The sequence below is a fragment of the Vulpes lagopus genome, chromosome 2 (assembly GCF_018345385.1).
Source record: "Vulpes lagopus strain Blue_001 chromosome 2, ASM1834538v1, whole genome shotgun sequence".
In the NCBI taxonomy this organism is placed as follows: domain Eukaryota; kingdom Metazoa; phylum Chordata; class Mammalia; order Carnivora; family Canidae; genus Vulpes; species Vulpes lagopus.
In genome coordinates this window covers 53,657,014-53,675,293 of record NC_054825.1, presented here as the reverse complement: position 1 = coordinate 53,675,293, position 18,280 = coordinate 53,657,014, and the positions used below count along the sequence as shown (strand labels likewise).

The 18,280-nt window shown below is 37.8% G+C and overlaps 1 protein-coding gene across 6 annotated transcripts in view; it reads left to right on the top strand.

The window, feature by feature from the left end:
* The window catches only part of USP3 (ubiquitin specific peptidase 3), a 110,891-nt gene that overhangs the window by 8,838 nt on the left and 83,773 nt on the right, over positions 1 to 18,280 (top strand). Inside the window, exon 1 of one of the 6 annotated variants that reach the window (XM_041739260.1) lies at positions 13,683 to 13,911. The exons of the other annotated variants lie outside the window; for them this stretch is intronic. Coding sequence (XP_041595194.1) covers positions 13,890 to 13,911 — 22 coding nt within the window. The 5' untranslated portion in view covers positions 13,683 to 13,889. Of the gene's footprint in view, positions 1 to 13,682; positions 13,912 to 18,280 lie in introns of those variants that run through there. 6 annotated transcript variants of the gene reach the window in all.

Genomic DNA, 18,280 nt, shown 5'->3' with positions numbered 1-18,280 from the left:
ATAGATTATTGTCCATTCCTTTGTTTTGAACATTTGTTATACAATATTGGGATGGTAATATTTTGATCAAAGATTTTTGAGGATCATACTGATGTGCCAAGGAAACAATTTTTTTAAAGAATTTTATTTCTTTTTTTGAGAGAGAGTGCACCAGCAGAGGGGCAGAAGGAGAGGGAGAAGCAGACTCTCCACTGAGCAGGGAGCCAGGACCCTGGGATCATGACCTAAGCTGAAGGCAGCTGTTTAACCAACTGAGCCACCCAGGCACCCCTCAAGGAAACAATTTTTGCTGTAGAATATTTCCCTGGGAAAATTCATAGATAACATGTTAGAGAAATGCTCTCATATGATATTTTTTTAAAAAAGAACTTCTATTTAAAACTTAGTCTTTGGGACTAGTACTTAAGTTATTGATTGAGGATTTTTAATTTTAGTACAACACAGTAAAATGTCCTTTGGTTTAATCAAGTTTAACTCTAGCTTCCACCTGAATTATTTTGAATGTTAATAGTGAGATGCATTAACATTGGAGAAATTGCTCTGTACCAACTAAGGACTCAAGTTTCACCTTGTGTGTGCGGTAGCTGCCAGACCTCAACATTCATGACATGAGAATTTAATTCTGAGAGCGTTATATACTACATCGGTTTCATTTCAGTTACTTTAAGTGCCTTGTTTTTGTGTAGTCTTTTATTTTTTTTCTTAATTAATTAATTAATTAATTAGTTAATTTATTTATTTATTTATGATAGTCACAGAGAGAGAGAGAGAGAGAGGCAGAGACACAGGCTGAGGAAGAAGCAGGCTCCATGCACCGGGAGCCTGATGTGGGATTCGATCCCGGGTCTCCAGGATCGTGCCCTGGGCCAAAGGCAGGCGCCAAACCGTTGCGCCACCCAGGGATCCCTGTGTAGTCTTTTAGAGCTACATTTAAAAACATATTTTTTAGGCTTTTGTGGGCTTTTTTCTTTGAACAATTAATAGATATTTTGGGGGAAATATGATTTTAAACTGTGTCTACGGTTGTAAAAAATTCCAGCTCTTAGTTTTTGTTAAATAATTAGAGCAGCTACTGGAGTTTGCAGGTTCCTCTTTTCTGTAATACTCAGCATCTAGCCTGTTAAGCAGAGATAAGTATGTGCGCAATTTATGTTTTTTCTTTCCATTTCTTCATAAATAGTCACATTAACCTTAGGAGAATAGTTTCCCAACACATCAGTAAATACAACTATGGTACTCTCCACCCCCACCTCTTCGTGCTTTATTGCTCTCCTATATTACAAAACCACAAAAAACTAGGAAGAGAATTATACAATGCAGATATTAAACCTACTTCTCTGAGTAAAAGTGTTGGATAATGAGCATTTCCTAAACCTCTTAATTATTTTATTGATTTTATTGATTTATAGGTTATAGGAGAGAGTGATTCATACACACACACATATATATATACTTATGTTAACAACAGCAAGTATATGCAACATAAGATTCATATATACATACATACTTATACATACGTGTGTGTATATATATGAATCTTACGTTGCATATACTTGCTGTTATGAAGTAATAGTTGTATGTTTACATTTATGATTTATTGATTTATTGATTTGAAGATCCCACTGTTTAACCATGGATTTGTTTACTCAGGTTGGCAAAAGCATGGAATAGCATCAGATCTTGCTATATTAAATAAATGGAACTATTGTATGTTAGAATTATTCTTAGGTGATTCGTGGCTTTTTTTCATTCTGCATAATCTGCTTCATAAGGTAAGTTATTTTTGAAATAATATAAACTGTTGGTAATTTTTCTGTAGTTATTGGTGTCTGGTCTTCCAAAGGCAAAAGTGGCCCATTTGGACTCTAATTTGGTAATCTACTTTGGCTTTAGTAGTTTTAAGGCTCCTCCTCACTACCCTTTCCTCTCTTTTGGAGTTGGGGGTACAGTTCTAGTATTTAGCTGAAGGTTGGTAGAGTAGATACAACATAATAGCTTCATTAGGTGTTTCACCAAAGTAGGTCTGAGGAAGTCAGATTTGTGATAGAATGAATAATAACAAATTTATTTAGTGCGATACTGTTTTAGTAATTATATAGTTTCACATACATTGTTTCCATATGTGTTTTTATTTCCTGTTGAAAAGTGATTTCAGAAATCTCAAAATAGGAAAAATACGTGAGCCAGTGAGGGGACCAGCCTTATGGATCAGAATCTACCTCAGTGTGGGAAGTCAGCAGGGCCAGATGCCCTCTCTTTTCTAGCTCTGTAGGTAACTGGATCTGTTAACTTATAGATGACACATTTTGGACAGTTTTGAAATTACATGCTGTAGTAAAGAACAGATACATTAGCTCTGTAAATTCTGCTTGTAGTATATAGGGAATTCAGTTTTTGTCTAGCATACCTCAAATGATAAATTGCTATTATAATTTTTAAGCCATGAAAAAGATTTTTAAAAATTTTAATTCCAGTGTAGTTAACATACAGTTTTTTTTAAGGATTTTTTAAAATTTTTATTTATTCATGAGAGACACTGAGAGAGGCAGAGACATAGGCAGAGGGAGACGCAGGCTCCCTGTAAGGAGCCCAATGTGGGACTCAATCCTGGGACCGGGATCATGCCTGGAGCCAAAGGCAGACGGTCAACTGCTGAGCCACCCAGACATCCCAACATACAGTTTTATACTAGTTTCAGATGTATAGTTTTGTGATTCCACACTTTCATATATCACCCATTGACATATATTTTAGACATTTTTTTTAAGATGAAAAAACATGGTTTGGGTAATTGCATGAGTTAATAAGACTTTATCAACTTACTTTTCAAAGATTAATTCATGGTGTGCCTGGGTGGCTCAGTCAGTTAGGTGTCTGCCTTCGGCTCAGGTCATAATCCCAGAGTCTGGAAACGAACCTGCATCAGGCTCCCTGCTCAGTGGGAAGCCTGCTTCTCCCTCTTCTCTGTCGCCCTCCTTGTCCACACGCATGCGCACATCATCCCCCCTCTCTCTTTCTCTCAAATAAATAAATATCTTAAAAAATAAAGATTAATTCATGTTTCAAAAAGTAATATATATAGACAGTTAAATGATAGTATCAAAAGGTTTATTTTTTATTTTATTTTTAAAAAATATTTTATTTATTTATCCATGAAAGACACACACACACACACACACACACACACAGACAGAGAGAGAGAGAGAGAGAGGCAGAAACATAGGCAGAGGGAGATGCAGGCTCCATGCAGGGACCCCAACGTGGGACCTGATCCAGGGTCTCCAGGATCACGCCCTGGGCTGAAAGCGGCGCTAAACTGCTGGGCTACCAGTGCTGCCCAATTAAATGATAGTATCAAAAGGTTTAAAACACAGCAGCAATTTCCTACCCTTCTATCCTCAGTCTTACTGTCCACAATCACTTTAAGGTCTATTTAGTTTATATGCAGTAAATACCGGTATACTTTTTTTTTTTTTTTTTGAAAGAGAGCCACAGCGAGTGAGACAGCATGAGTAGGGGGGAGGAGCAGAGGCAGAAGGAGGAGCAGACTATCCACTGAGTAGGGAGCCCAAGGTGGGACTCAATCCCAGGATCCCAAGGTCATGACCTGAGCCAAAGGTACCTGCTTAACTGAGTCACCCAGGAGCCCCAATACCTGTATATTTCTAAATAATACACTGTTCTTTCTTTCCTTTTTTTTTTTTTAAAGATTTTTAAAAATTTATTTATTCATGAGAGACAGAGAGAGAGAGAGAGAGAGGGAGAGAGGCAGAGATACAGGCAGAAGAGAGAAGCAGGCTCCATGCAGGGAGCCTGAGGTGGGGCTCTATCCCGGGTCTCCAGGCTCACACCCTGGGCTGAAGGCAGATGCTAAATCGCCAAGCGACCGGGGCTGCCCTACACTGTTATTTCTTAATTTCTTGCCTTTAGGCTTTATCTCTTGATATCTTACTGTCGTAAATGAGGACATTAATGTGTTTGTACCATTCTCCCTTCTGCCACCTTTTCCATTTCTCAGTATGATTAGATTACAAATTTTGGTTAACATGGAGGTTACTTGAATTTTATTTTTCCTTGAGTTAATAATTGCCTTTTTATTTTTTTTAAGATTTTATTTTTTGAGTAGTCTCTACACTCAACGTGGGGGTAAAACTCATAACTCCAAAATCCAGAATCACATGCTCTACTGATTGAGCCAGTCAGGTGCCTCAATAATTGTCTTTTTTTTTTTTTTTAAATTTACCTTCTACGTATTTGCTCCCAAATATAAATCTGTCATATGACTATGAATATTATGTTACAGGCATTTAAGCAGATAGATAATCTCTTAGTACTATTTTTCCCTCCGGAAGACCTCTTTTCTGGAGTAATCTTGCTCCCATTTGAGCTAATTGTTCTCTAGACCTACACTGGACAGTTTTTATCCAAAGATTCCCTTGCTGTTCTTTTGTATTAGATCTCCCATTTCCTGGATCCCATGTCTTTCTTGGTTTATTAGACTATTTTGCTGGGGTACATCATCCAGCTTTCTTTTCATTGGAGGCAGATTTTTGACCACATGCATGGCTGATACTTTTATTCTAATTTCATACTTGATTACTGGACTGACTATAGAATATTAGGTAAGATTTTTCTCTTGGAAATATGAAAGTGTTGTTCCTTTGTTTTTAGGCTTCCAATGTTGCTATTGAGAAACCTGATGCCATTCTGATTACTGTGCCTTCGTATACTATATATCCTTTTATTCTTTTTCTTGGAAGCTTTTAGAATATTCTTCTTATGCTTAGTGTTCTGAAATCTCAGAGTGATGTATGTTGGCATGGGTAGTTTTTCTTCTGTTGTGACGGGTACTCAAGGGCCTTTCAGTCGCTTGATAACACACTTATCTTCCCATACTTATATCTCTTTTTTCTCTCATATATCTTTTTGTTCTTTTTTATTTCTAGCATTCTTATTAATTGAATGTTGGTTGTCCTAGGTAGAACCTGCAATTTTCTTATCTTTTTATTTCTTTGCCCTTTGGTTCTAGTTCCTGAGATACTTTCTTGATTTTTTTCTCCCCTCCCCTGCCTTGCATTGAATTTTGGTATTTAATTGTATTTTTAATTTTCAAGGGCTTTTTATGCATGAGAGACACAGAAAGAGAGGCAGAGACATAGGCAGAGAGAGAAGCAGGCTCCCCATAAGGAGCCCAATGTGGGACTCTATCCTGGGACTCCAGGATCATGCCCTGAGCCAAAGGCAGATGCTCAACCACTGAGCCATCCAGGCATCCTTGTCTGTCTTTATATGAGTGAGGCACTGAAAAGCTCTGTCATTGGGCTTCACTGTGACATGGGGGAACAAGCCATCTTCATTGGAGGTAACATGAAGACGTCTGTATGAGAACTTTTAGCTCCATTCAGTTTTTCAGCCTTCCCTCTAGGGGCTGTACACCTGGCCACCGGTGTTTTGGCATCAGGATATAGGAAGTTCCATGATTCAATTGTTTTCAATCCTGTCCTACCCTTGCTGTCTGCTGTGCCTAGTGTCCCTGAGCCCAGGGCCACCTCCTGTCTGCATTCTTCTTTGCTGGCAGTTAGGTTGTAGCTTCGTTTGCACTACCAAGATTATTACTGCTCCTCTAACTTCTTGCTGACTTCCAAAAACATGTTGAAATCTTTTGTGTGCTTTGATTGCCTCACATGTTCTCTTTATCTTTGTGTGTTAGTATCTATTTAATTCCTTTATTGTCATTTTAGTGGATGTTAGGGAGAGGAGATAAGAGAGAAGTTGGTTTGCCATGATTTATTTGGTGTCTTTTTTTTTTTTTCTTTTCTTTCTTTCTTTCTTTCTTTCTTTCTTTCTTTCTTTTTTCTTTTTTTTTTTTAGAGAGAGAGAGAGAGAGAGAGAAAGCATGCATGAGCGGTATGCGCCAGCATGCAGTGAGGGGGGTAGGGTGTGAGAGTGGGGGAGGGGCAGAAGGAGAGAGAGAGAGAATGAGAATCCCAAGCAGGCTCCAGTACAGCCCTGAGCCTGACGCAGGGCTCAATCCCACTACTACAGGATCACTACTAGAGCCAAAGTCAAGAGTTGGTGTCCAACTGACTGAGCCACCCAGGCGCTCCTTAGTGTCTTTTTTTAAATGAAATATTTTATTTTATTAAATATTTTATTTATTTATTCATGAGAGACAGAGAGGCAGAGACACAGGCAGAGGGAAAAGCAGGCTCCGTGCAGAGAGCTGGACATGGGACTTGATCCCAGGTCTCCAGGATCACACCCTGGGCTGAAGGCGGTGCTAAACCATTGAGCCATCCGGGCTGCCCTAAATGAAATATTTTAAACCAGTTTTTAGGGCAAGATACTTTATCCTGTCAAAAATAGATCTTATTAGTTATTCAAGTATTTAAATCACTAAAACTGAAATTTGCATTACTCCATTTGAGTAAAAGATCAAATTCAGATTTACTTTCTCTATGGACAGGGCAAAATATTGTTGCTGTTGTCAGAGTCAGCAGAAAGAGTAGGTAAACCAGAGGATTTGACTCTGTTTAGAAAGCCAAATCACAAGCCAGACTTTGGATATGTAAAAGAAACACAGTTGTAAGGTCATTTGGACTACTACAATTAATATGTTGTAATATTTTACTGGATTAATTAATTATCCATCAACTTAATGGAGTTAATGCTGGGTTTATAAAACTCTTTTGGCACTACCCATTGATAACCTTTTCCCTTGTGTTTTGGTAAAAAAATAATAATATGTTTTTAATTGGAAATAAAGAATAAAATTTGTTTAATCACAAAAAAAAACACCTTACTTTGATATAATTCCACACTTAAAGAAGCATTGCTAAGAAAAGTACAAAGAACTCCCATCTACTCTTTTTTTCCTCGAGTTTTTGTTTAAATTCCAGTTAGTTAACATACAGTGTAATATTAGTTTCAGGTGTAGAATTTAGTGATTCTGCACTTTCATACAACACCCGGTGCTCATCACAAATGTACTTCTTAATCCCCATCACTTATTTAACCCATCCCTGCACCAACCTCCCTTTCTGATTACTATCAGTTTGTTCTGTATACTTAAGAGTCTTTTTTTTTTTTTTAAATTTTTATTTATTTATTTATGATAGTCATACAGAGAGAGAGAGAGAGAGGCAGAGACACAGGCAGAGGGAGAAGCAGGCTCCATGCACTGGGAGCCTGATGTGGGATTCGATCCCGGGTCTCCAGGATCGCGCCCTGGGCCAAAGGCGGGCGCCAAACCGCTGCGCCACCCAGGGATCCCTACTTAAGAGTCTTTATCTAGATTAACCAATTGCTAACATTTTGCCCCATTTGTGTTATCATTTATGTATGCACCCTCAGTGTATATATTTTCCTCCTGAGTAATTTGCAGATAAAATACTTTGTCCATAAATACTTTAGTTTTTTTTTTTTTTTTTTCCAGGAACAAGGAGTTTCTTTTCAGTAACATAGAATATTGGTCAAAAACAGATATTTAATACTGATAGAGTAGTATTATCTAATGTGCGTTCCATGTTCAGGTTTCTCCAGTTGTTCCAATAATGTCCTTTATATATGTCCTTTCAACAGTTTCCCCTTTGGGACGCCTGGGTGGTTCAGCCGTTGAGCACCTGCCTCTGGCTCAGGGCGTGATCCCGCAGTCCCAGGATCGAGTCCTACATCGGGCTCCTCACAGGGAGCCTGCTTCTCCCTCTGCTTATGTCTCTGCCTCTCTTTCTCTCTGTCTCTCTCATGAATAAATAAATAAAATCTTTAAAAAACAAAAATCAAAAAATAAAAACAACAGAAAAACGGTTTCCCCTTTGTGTCATACCTTACTGCTTCTCCCAGATCTAATCCAGGATCATGCATTTCATTTTGTTGTCATAATGCTTTAGTCTTCTTTAATCTGGAACAGTTCCTTGGCTTTTATCTTTCAGATTGTGGTATTTTTTAATTTAAAAAAAATTATTTATGAGAGAGAATTGGGCATGCACATGAGCTGGAGGAGGGGCAAAAGAAGGAGAGAAGCAGACTCCCTGTTGAGTCCTGCCCATGGCTCAGTCCCAGGATCCTGACCTGGGCCAAAATCAGGAGTCCCACTTTTATTTTATTTTATTTTATTTTATTTTATTTTATTTTATTTTTTTATTTTAATTTAATTTTATATTTAATTTTATTATTTTATATTTTATTTTATTTTATTTTATTTTTTATTTTAATTTAATTTTATATTTTATTTTATTTTATTATTTTATATTTTATTTTATTTTATTTTATTTTATTTTATTTTATTTTATTTATTTAAAAAAGTTTTTTTAGGAGTCCCACATTTAACTGACCGAGCCACCCATGTGCCCCTGAGATTGTGATATTTTTAAAGAATACAGGCCAATTATTTCAGAAAATGTACTTCATTTTGAGTTTTTCTGTTTTTTTTCCCCATGATTTAGTTCAAATTATGCATTTTTTGGTGGAAATACTACAAAAGTAATACTCTGTCTTCTCAGGGCATCATATCAAGAAGTATATGATGTTTGTCTCATTTTTGTGATATTAACTTCAATCATTAAGGTAATATTTGCAAGGTTATTCCATTGTGAAGTTACCATTTTTCCCTTTGCTATTAGTAAGTATATTGTGGGAGGTGCTTTGAGATTTTGTGTATATATCCTATTCTTCACCAGGCTTTCACTCAATAATTAAGCATCCATTGATGATTCTTGACGGAATCCCTTATTACTGGGACGGTTGCAAGATGCTGATTTTTGCTTTTTAAGATGTTGAATTTGTAACTTGTGTTCTAAATATATCAGTATTCTGTAAGAAAGAGTTTTCCTTTCTCTCCCACTTATTTATTAATCTATTGTATTAGTACGGACTCATACGTTTTTATTTTATTCTGTGATACTGTTAATATTTCGAGGCCCAAATTATCATAGATTTGGCTAATGGGAGCAACCTAAGCCATGATTTTGACAGGTCCCTATTGTTCTTTGAGCTCTTCCTTTTGGACATACCAAGAAACTCCAGGCTCATCTTGTACTCAGCCTGCCCCAGCCTTGGAATCAGCCATTTTTCCATGTATCCCTTATTCTGTTTAGTGGGGGAATAATGTTTGTAAACTAAGATATCTCAGCAGGTAAGAGCTAAGAACTATGAATACATATGTCTATATCTTATTTGTGTGTGTGTGTGTGTGTGTGTGAGTCTATATTAATACTTGTAATTCCAATTCAGCACCACAAGCCTGGTCTTGCCCCTTTTCGTATTCATAATGCTCTTCCTCAACATTGAAAATCTGGTTCCCATTATCCGCAACATCTGTACTTGTTTGCTTTTTGCCATAATCGGAGAAAGTAATTCCAGAACTGCTGACCCATACCATTGTAAAGGAAACTCCTTTTAACTAGAGTTCAGTATTTGTTTATAGTTCTTTTTGTTGTATACTGACAATGTATCAAGTATTATGTTCAAAAGTCATTTGAATTACTTTCCCTCCTGTCTTTTAATACACTTATTTATTTGACATATAGTTGGGTTCATTTGTGTTTGATTTCCATTTTGGATATTTTTCGCTTCTTGCTGATTTTTATTTTCCTTTTCGAGTATATAAAATATTAGCATAGTTCCAAAAGTTAAAACTATACTGAGAAGAGTACTACTCAATCCTTTCACTCATTGCCACCCATCTTGTAGACAATTATTCTGATTTATCCTTCTGTGTTTCTTTTTGTAAAAAAAGCAGATACATGAATATTTTCTTATCTCTCTCTCACAAAAGGTAGCAAACTAAGTATACAGTTTTGGACTTTGCTTCTTTCACTTAACAGTATACCCTGTATATCACTTAATGTTTGTAGAAATTTTCCTTATTATTTTTTAACAAGTTCATAGTACTCCATTTGTGGATATGTCACAGTGAATTCAATCATTCTCCTATGTTTTGGCTCCTGTTATTAGGTTATTTGCAGTATTTTACAGTTAGAAATAATGCTGCAACTAAGCTTGTATAAATACATTTTTATACTAAGAGTATCAACAGGGAAGATGGAAAGTTTTAACTTTTTAGTTGTGTGAGCAGTAATGTGTAAGTGATTTTATAATAATACTTCAACCTTTTTGCCTGCCTGCTCATGTCTTCCCATCTGCTGTGGCCTTACAAATATATTTAAGGCTGTTGACGGGAAATATTTTATTGTAATTATTTTCTGTCTGGGAAACCTTGAAATCAGAGAGCTAGAAGTGACCTTGAAAGCATTTTTAGTCAACACATGGTAGCAACTTAATCATATATGTTCTGGGTCCGGTTTCATTTTAAACAGTTGACTGCTGCTTCTATGTACTAATCAATGCTGTTTTACCACATGAGTACTCAGACTGTACTGTTTTCTGGGACTTCTCTCTTTTAGTTTAATTTGTGTTAGGCTCCTTCATGTTGTGCTGCTGACTGGCTGCTCCCTGGGGTCATTTTTTTTTTTAAAGATTTTATTTATTTGAGAGAGGAAGACAGAGGGAGAATGAGCAGGGGGAAGGGCAGAGGGAGAAGCAGATTCCCTACTGAGCAGAGAACCTGATTTGAGGCTCCATCCCAGGCCCCTGGGATCATGACCTGAGCTGATGGCAGATACTTAATGGACTGAGCCACCTTAAGCACCCCATGCTCCCTAGGGTCTTGGAACTGCAGTGGGACAAGATAGTTATATATAGGGTAGAAATGGGGTTATGGGCATCTGTTTTCTCTAACAGGTCTCAGAGCATTAGTCAGTATTATAAACTGAAGATCTTCAGAGGAGTGGTGTCTTGAATTCCCAGATAATGCTGCTGCCTCTCCTAGGTGGTTGAGAACTTCCAGTCTCTTTTTCCAGTAAGCAGGCATTGCAACAGAAAGGAGACCTCCTCCTACAGTGGTGGATAACTGTGTAAAAGATTGGCTAGCACAGCTTCCCATTAGAGGGACCATGAACGAATTATACATGTGTTGAAGTAAATGATTCTCTTAGCCTAAGGGTGGCTCTAGCCTCCAAGGGGATCACTTCTGGTCCCGAGAAGCCTTTTATATTTATGTGCATTTGCCCATACAGATGTTATCATTTTCTGTGCATGTCTTGACATGGAAAAGGTTGGAAAAATAGGTAGAGCACAGTCAGAAAATTAGCCTCTAAGAACCAGGGACATTGGTTCTTAAAGAATCTGATAGTAAGGTGGATAAAAAGGAATTGAATTTCGACCGACTGGTTCATAAAAATAAGCTGGCCACCAAATATTTAATCTGGTGTGTTTTGAAACCATTCCTGTTTTCTTCTTTGCTACTGGAGTTAGAAATTTTAAAATATTTTTGTTTACCCAAAGAAAATGAAAACTCTAATTCAAAAAAGATATATAAATTCCTATGTATATTGCAGTGTTATTTACAATAGCCAAGATAAGGAAGGAACTCAAGTGTTGATTGATAGATGAATGGAAAAAGAATATGTGGGAGAGGGGCACCTACGTGGCTCATTCAGTTAAGCATCTGTCTTTGGCTTAGGTCATGATCTCTGGGTCCTGGTGTCGAGCCCTGCATCAGGCTTCCTCTTTAGCGGGGAGCCTGCTTCTTTCTCTCTCCCTCTCTATCTCCTTCTGTCTCTCCTCACTGCTCATTCTCTCCCTCTCAAATAAATAAAATCTTAAAAAAAGACATGTAATATATATATATCCATATATAATATTCCATTATATCTGTATAATGGAATATTACTCAGATGTAAAGAAGAATGAGGTATTGGCATTTGCAACAACATGATAGACCTAGAAGGTATAATGCTAAGTGAAACAAGTCAGAGAAGGGCAAATACTATATGGTTTCATTTGTATGGAATCTAAAAAACTAAACAAACAAAGCAGAAACAGACTATAAACAGAGAACAGACTAAAGGTTGCCAGAGGGAAGGGGTAGAGAGACAGGCAAAGTGAGTGAAATGGATTGGGAAGTACAGGTTCTAGTTATGGCATGTTTAAGTCATGGGGATGAAAGGCATAGCATAGGGAACACACAACAGTATTGTAATAGTGTTCTATTATGACTGGAAGGCAGCTACATTTGTGGTGAGCATAGCATAAGGTATAGAGTTGTTGAATCACTGTCATATACCTTCAACTAATGTAATATTATGTGTCAACTATAGTTTAATAAAAATCGGTAAATGTAAAAATATTTTAAATGACTTGGCCTGGCACATTATATCGGGTATTGGAATACCCAAGGTATATTTTGCTTGATTAGATTAGTGAACCATGATTTAATCTGTTACAAATATCTCTGAGTTCAGTGTATTTCAGTATGGTTTTGACACTTAAGCTGCCTCTGTACTTAAATATTTTATCTGGGTATCATCTTATTAAGTTGTCTAAACCTCTCTGCACGTCTCTTAAAATGTGAATCTAAAATGGATTTGATTTCTAAGTATATTTATTTTATGTTAGATGTATAAAGTTTAATGATTCTGTTATTACTGTGGTTTTATTTTTATTTTTTATTTTTTTAAATTTTTATTTATTTATGATAGTCACACAGAGAGAGAGAGAGGCAGAGACACAGGCAGAGGGAGAAGCAGGCTCCATGCACGGGGAGCCCGACGTGGGATTCGATCCCGGGTCTCCAGGATTGCGCCCTGGGCCAAAGGCAGGCGCCAAACCGCTGCGCCACCCAGGGATCCCTATTACTGTGGTTTTAGTTCAATTTTGCAATAAGTTATTAAAATTGAGTATCTTATCTCATTATTTGATGTTTTGAATTTAATTATAGTTCAGGTAGAGGGAGTCTCAGAGATTTTTACTGACTTTAATGTGACTTATGTATATGAAATTTTTCTATGAAAATGAATTGTCAGCTGCAGTTTTTTTTTTTTTAGTGAGTATAAACAGAATTCTGAGAATTACTGGTCATGGTATATGTTGTGTATAATCACAGTCACCAGAATTAAGCTCTGACAGTCATTTTATTCTTTTTAATGTATTTTTAATGGAAAGGAACTGACAGTCACTGGTGCTTTCTGTTTGTTAGGGCCTTTGTTGTGCACTTTATATCTTTTGTTTCATGGAATCGTTCCATGTGTCTCATGGAACCACAACCGTGTGAGGTAGAGGTGGTATCTATCTTATGTTACACATGATAAAGCTTGCTCTGGAGTCAGCTCCTTTAGGTCGTTGAATAAAAGAAAGGTAAAGTTAGAACGTAAATGTAAAATTCTTGGTCCTGAAGCCCATGCTTGCTTCATTATATCACATGACCTCTAACATGTTTATTTTGAGTCTATAAAATAACATTTACATTCTATGACGGTAACCTAGTCATTTGGTACATTTTTTAAAAAAGATTTTACTTATTTATTCATGACACACACACACACACACACAGAGAGAGAGAGAGAGAGAGAGAGAGAGAGGCAGAGACATAGGCAGAGGGAGAAGCAGGCTCCATGCAGGGAGCCTGATGTGGGACTCGATCCCAGGTCTCTAGGATCTCACCCTGGGCTGAAGTCGGCGCTACACCCCTGAGCCACCCGGGCTGCCTGGTACATTTTTATATTAAAGAATAAAGATTTCTTTTGGCAGGGTTAAGAGTCAAGGGAAGGTGATTAAGGCCTTTGCCTAATTCTTTTTTTTTTTTTAAGATTTTATTTATCTATTCATGAGAGACAACAGAGAGAGGCAGAGACATAGGCAGAGGGATGCAGAACTTCATCCCGGAACCCCAGGACCACGCCCTGAGCTGAAGGCAGATGCTCAGCCAGCCACTGAGCCACCGAGGTGTTCTGACCTTTGCCTAATTCAGCCCAAATGATGTGGAATGGAGTTTTCTGATCATTGTGCCTTTCCCTTTCCTCCTCCTTCTGGACTGGCTGTGCAACAATTTTATGAAAACTTTAAGAGAAAAGTGTGAGTACTTCCTCAGAAATCTTGGGATTCTGATTAGCATGTAGGCTCTTAATTCTAGCTACAAAGTCCTAAAATCAGACATTGCTGAGAGATCAGATTCAAGTCAGGCTGGGTAAGGAATATGTCGGAACTCTTTTTTTTTTTTTTTTTTAAGATTTTATTTATTCATGAGAGACACAGAGAGAGAGGCAGAGACCCAGGCAGAGGGAGAACCAGGCTCCATGCAGGTAACCTGAGGTGGGACTCGATCGCGGGTCCCCGGATTACGCCCTGGGCTCAAGGCGGCGCTATACTGCTGAGCCACCTGTGCTGCCCTGGAATATGTCAAAACTCTTAAAGCAAAGACTGAATTGGAAACAGAAATGAAGTAGGATGTTCTCAATTCATAACTACTCAGTATTTTAAATAGAAACTTTAGTAAAATCCGAGGTTTCCCAGAATGTTTAGTAAAGAACATAATCCAGAGAAGCAAAGGGAATGAAGGATAGGTTTGTAGCTTTATTTTTTTTTTTTTTATGATAGTCACACAGAGAGAGAGAGAGAGACAGGCAGAGACACAGGCAGAGGGAGAAGCAGGCTCCATGCACCGAGAGCCCGACGTGGGATTCGATCCCGGGTCTCCAGGATCGCGCCCTGGGCCAAAGGCAGGCGCCAAACTGCTGTGCCACCCAGGGATCCCGGTTTGTAGCTTTAAAGGACAGAAAAGGAGTTCTTGCAGGTGCCAATGACACCTTCTTAAGGATCTTTATTCAGAATTTGGGGTTGCTATGGGAATAGTGTTTTTTGAGATTTTGAAGATTGTTTTTACAATATAGGACAACATTAGAAGTGCTCAAGAATGAGTTAGGTTGTTTTATGGTAGTGATGGCACATCTGGATTTGAGTTATTACAGTAATGAAAGGATAGAGAAAGAGGCAGTCCCAAAGATGATGCTAGCTAAGTTAATGATAGACCACCATGTCTTTATTCTCTTACTGCCTCTGTTGCAGAGATGATAGTATAGTCTGTGTATAATTTTGAATCCTATGGCTAGAACCTCTGGAGGTTCTCATCCTCACTTCTGTTAAAGAATAGTGTTAGTCATTTCAGTGACTTTGGCAGGTGTAAATGATGGATGCTTTATCACTGATAACCCCCCTTTCTATAGGTAATCTTCTGATTATCTACTGCTGCATAACAAACTACCTTATATCTTAGTAGCTTAAAACAACCATTTTATTTTGCTTATGGTTTTATGGATCAAAGGAGGAACTTGGCTGGTGTTGCATCTGCTGGAGTACCTGGGGCTGGAGCATCATCTTTTTTTTTTTTTTTTTTTAAGATTTTTAAAATGTATTCACAAGAGACAGAGAGAGGCAGAGAGAGACATAGGCAGAAAGAGAAGTGGGCTCCTTGTGAGGAGCCTGATGTGGGACTCAATCCCAGAACTCCAGGATCACGCCCTGGGCTGAAGACAGACGCTCAACCACTGAGCCACCCAGGTGTTGCTGGAGCATCATCTTCCAAAATGGTTTCTTAACTCACATGTCTGGTGCTTCTGTGCTCCACAGTCTCTCTCCCTTTCCAAACTCCCCATACCGTGGCATCATACTCTCCAAAGTCTCCCCATGTGGTTTGGGTTTCTCACAGTATGTTTGGTCATCAGACTTCTTAGATGGTGGCTGGCTTTTCCAAGAGTAAGCATTCCAAGTAATAGCGAGAGGAAGCTGTCAATTTCTTAAGGGCTAGGCCTGCAAATGGATACGGAGTCACTCTGTCATATGCAGCTTGTCAGGGCAGTTACAGAGCCTACCAAATTCAAAGAATGAGGACACAGATCTACTTCTCAATGGGAGGAGTATCAAAGACTTTGTGACTATTTTTAATCTATCATAGAGCTATTAAACAGAAAGGAGAGAATGATAATGAGAAATACTGAACTGTGACTTTACCAGAAAATAATTTACTTATTTAATGATTCAGGAGAGATTAATGTATTGCTAAGCCTTGAATAAGAATGGGAATGAGACAGGAGAGAGCTGCCAGAAGGAGGAAGGTGGAAAAAATTCTCAAGGGCAAAGTGGAAAGATGATCAAGATAAGCTTTGCTTCATAATTGTCTTTCTTGCCTTGGCCCTGAACTCTTGGTTCTGTGATCTTGGCCTTCAGTCCCAACCTGCCACTTCCATCCACTTTGGATTTGGTGCTCATGCTTGGTTTCTTTTCCTCAAGTATTTGGACCTCTGCTTAATCTCCCAAACTGTGCATTGGCTCAGTCCTTTGGCCCTGGCCCCTCCTGTTGCTTTTTAAGAGAACTCTCCTATTTCCCTGTTCCTTGGGAACTCAATGCCCATTCCCAGAATGAGCAGCACTGGAGGATGGTGGGCGACAATGAGTTTGGCTGCATTCAGGCTGCTCTGGCATCTGTGGCAGTTGCTTAGGATAGCTGGATTTCTTCTTTTCTGGACTATATTATGGCCCAGTTCCCGTTTCCTTTATGTGACTTTACCAATTCCTTCCCCTAGTAATTTCAGAGGATTTAAGTTGAAGATAGGAGAGACTTCAGAACTTTTAGCATAGAATAGGCTGTGAGCATATAGTTCAAATAATGTTTATGGTATAAAGAAGATTATATGCCTTGCTCTTTTTATTTATTTTTTTTTGCCTTGCTCTTAAATATCTAAAAATATATCAGTTGGAGGGTTACCTGGGTTAGTCCTAGATATAGTTCTACTTATGTTTACTGGAATACTCTTAGAATTTTGTGATAATACTGCCCTATTCTTCAGTTTTAAGAGAAATAACACTTTTGGTATTGATACTCTGTGGAGTGTGTGTGTGTGTGTGTGTGTGTTGAATAATAGCTGCAGAAATTTTGTTTTCACTGATTATAGTTTCATAAACCCATAGAGTTATAATCTTGGATTTTGGCTTAACTTAACCACTCATGCTTAATAATTTAGAATAAATCTGTTTCCTTAGGACAATTTTATAATACCAGTATTTTTAAATTTAAGCTATTAAAATTTTTTATTATAAAAGAAGTAATATTTTCTGAAAAAATTCAAACACTGTAGCGGGAAATAAGGTCCATGTGGCTCTAATCTCTCCTCTCATTCCTTTTATGTAACTATTAACAGTTACTATATATCCTTCTAGGCTTTAAAAATTTTATATAGAGGTATATAATATACACACAGAAACATGCAATATAAAATCTTTTTAAAACAAAAATGACAGCCTTCTGGACTTACTGCTTTACAGCAGTCCATGCCTTCAGAGTTTGATTTCTAGTTCTGTCACAAACTAACTTAGCAAGTTACATAACTTGTCTCTGCCTCAGTTTTCTTATCTGTAAAACAAGCTAAAGAATAGGTTTGTTTACAAGTAATGTAAAACAGGCCAATTCCTTACTGAATTATAAAGGATTAAATGAAGTAATATTCATAAAGTGGTTGCCATAGTGCTTGGCACATACTATGTCCTAGATGAATATTAACTAGATAAAAGTGAACTTTTTAAAAAAATCTATATTATGGATGTTTTCTTATGGCTTGGTAATATTTTTAGAGTGCTGCATTTTAAAAACTCTGTGTGTGCTGGGGTAGTGGTGTTCTCTGAGTTTTACAGTCATAGTGGCATGTTTGTCTGTAATACTTTTGTACAGTGATTCCATGTACTTCCCACCCCCACAATTGCAGTGAGTTGCTGTTACTACTAATGGGCAATGTGGTGGGAATGTTTGCCTCTCAAGTGTTTAGAGACAGGGAAAAAAAGCTGAAAATCATTGGTTTAGAAAATTATACTACATTAGCAATTAATCCTTGTGTTGTTAAGCCTTTAAATTAGGTGGAAAGTGGAGTTGGAAGACTTTTGTCTATAGGGGAGGATAACATTATTGTTTCACTAATCTTTTTCCTTATATTCTTTGACTACTTTTATAATTAGATGGATATGCTTATTGCGTTGTCTTCATTTAAGAGTAGTAGTGATGTTCTCAGTTCTATAGCTTAGTAATGGTAGAGCCAGGACTAGAATCTTGGTTATCAGATCCTTACCTGTCTGAATTCTTAGGAAGTTAGAGCCTCACTACCAGTTGAAGCAACTACTAAATAATGGATGCACTATAAGTGACTTGCCTGTCAGTGCTGTGTGCTTGAACTGTTTTGTGTGTAGAGACATTAAGCTGTATCATAAGCACTGGTGCATGATGTTTTTATAAAAGAAAAAAATTAGAATTCAAAGAGAGGGGTGCCTGGGTGGCTCCATTGGTTGAGCATCCGACTCTTGGTTGTCTTTGGTCATGTTCTCAGGGTTGTGAGATAGAGCCCCACATGGGGCTCCATGCTCAGCATAGAGTCTGCTTGAGATATTCTCCCTCTGCCCCTCC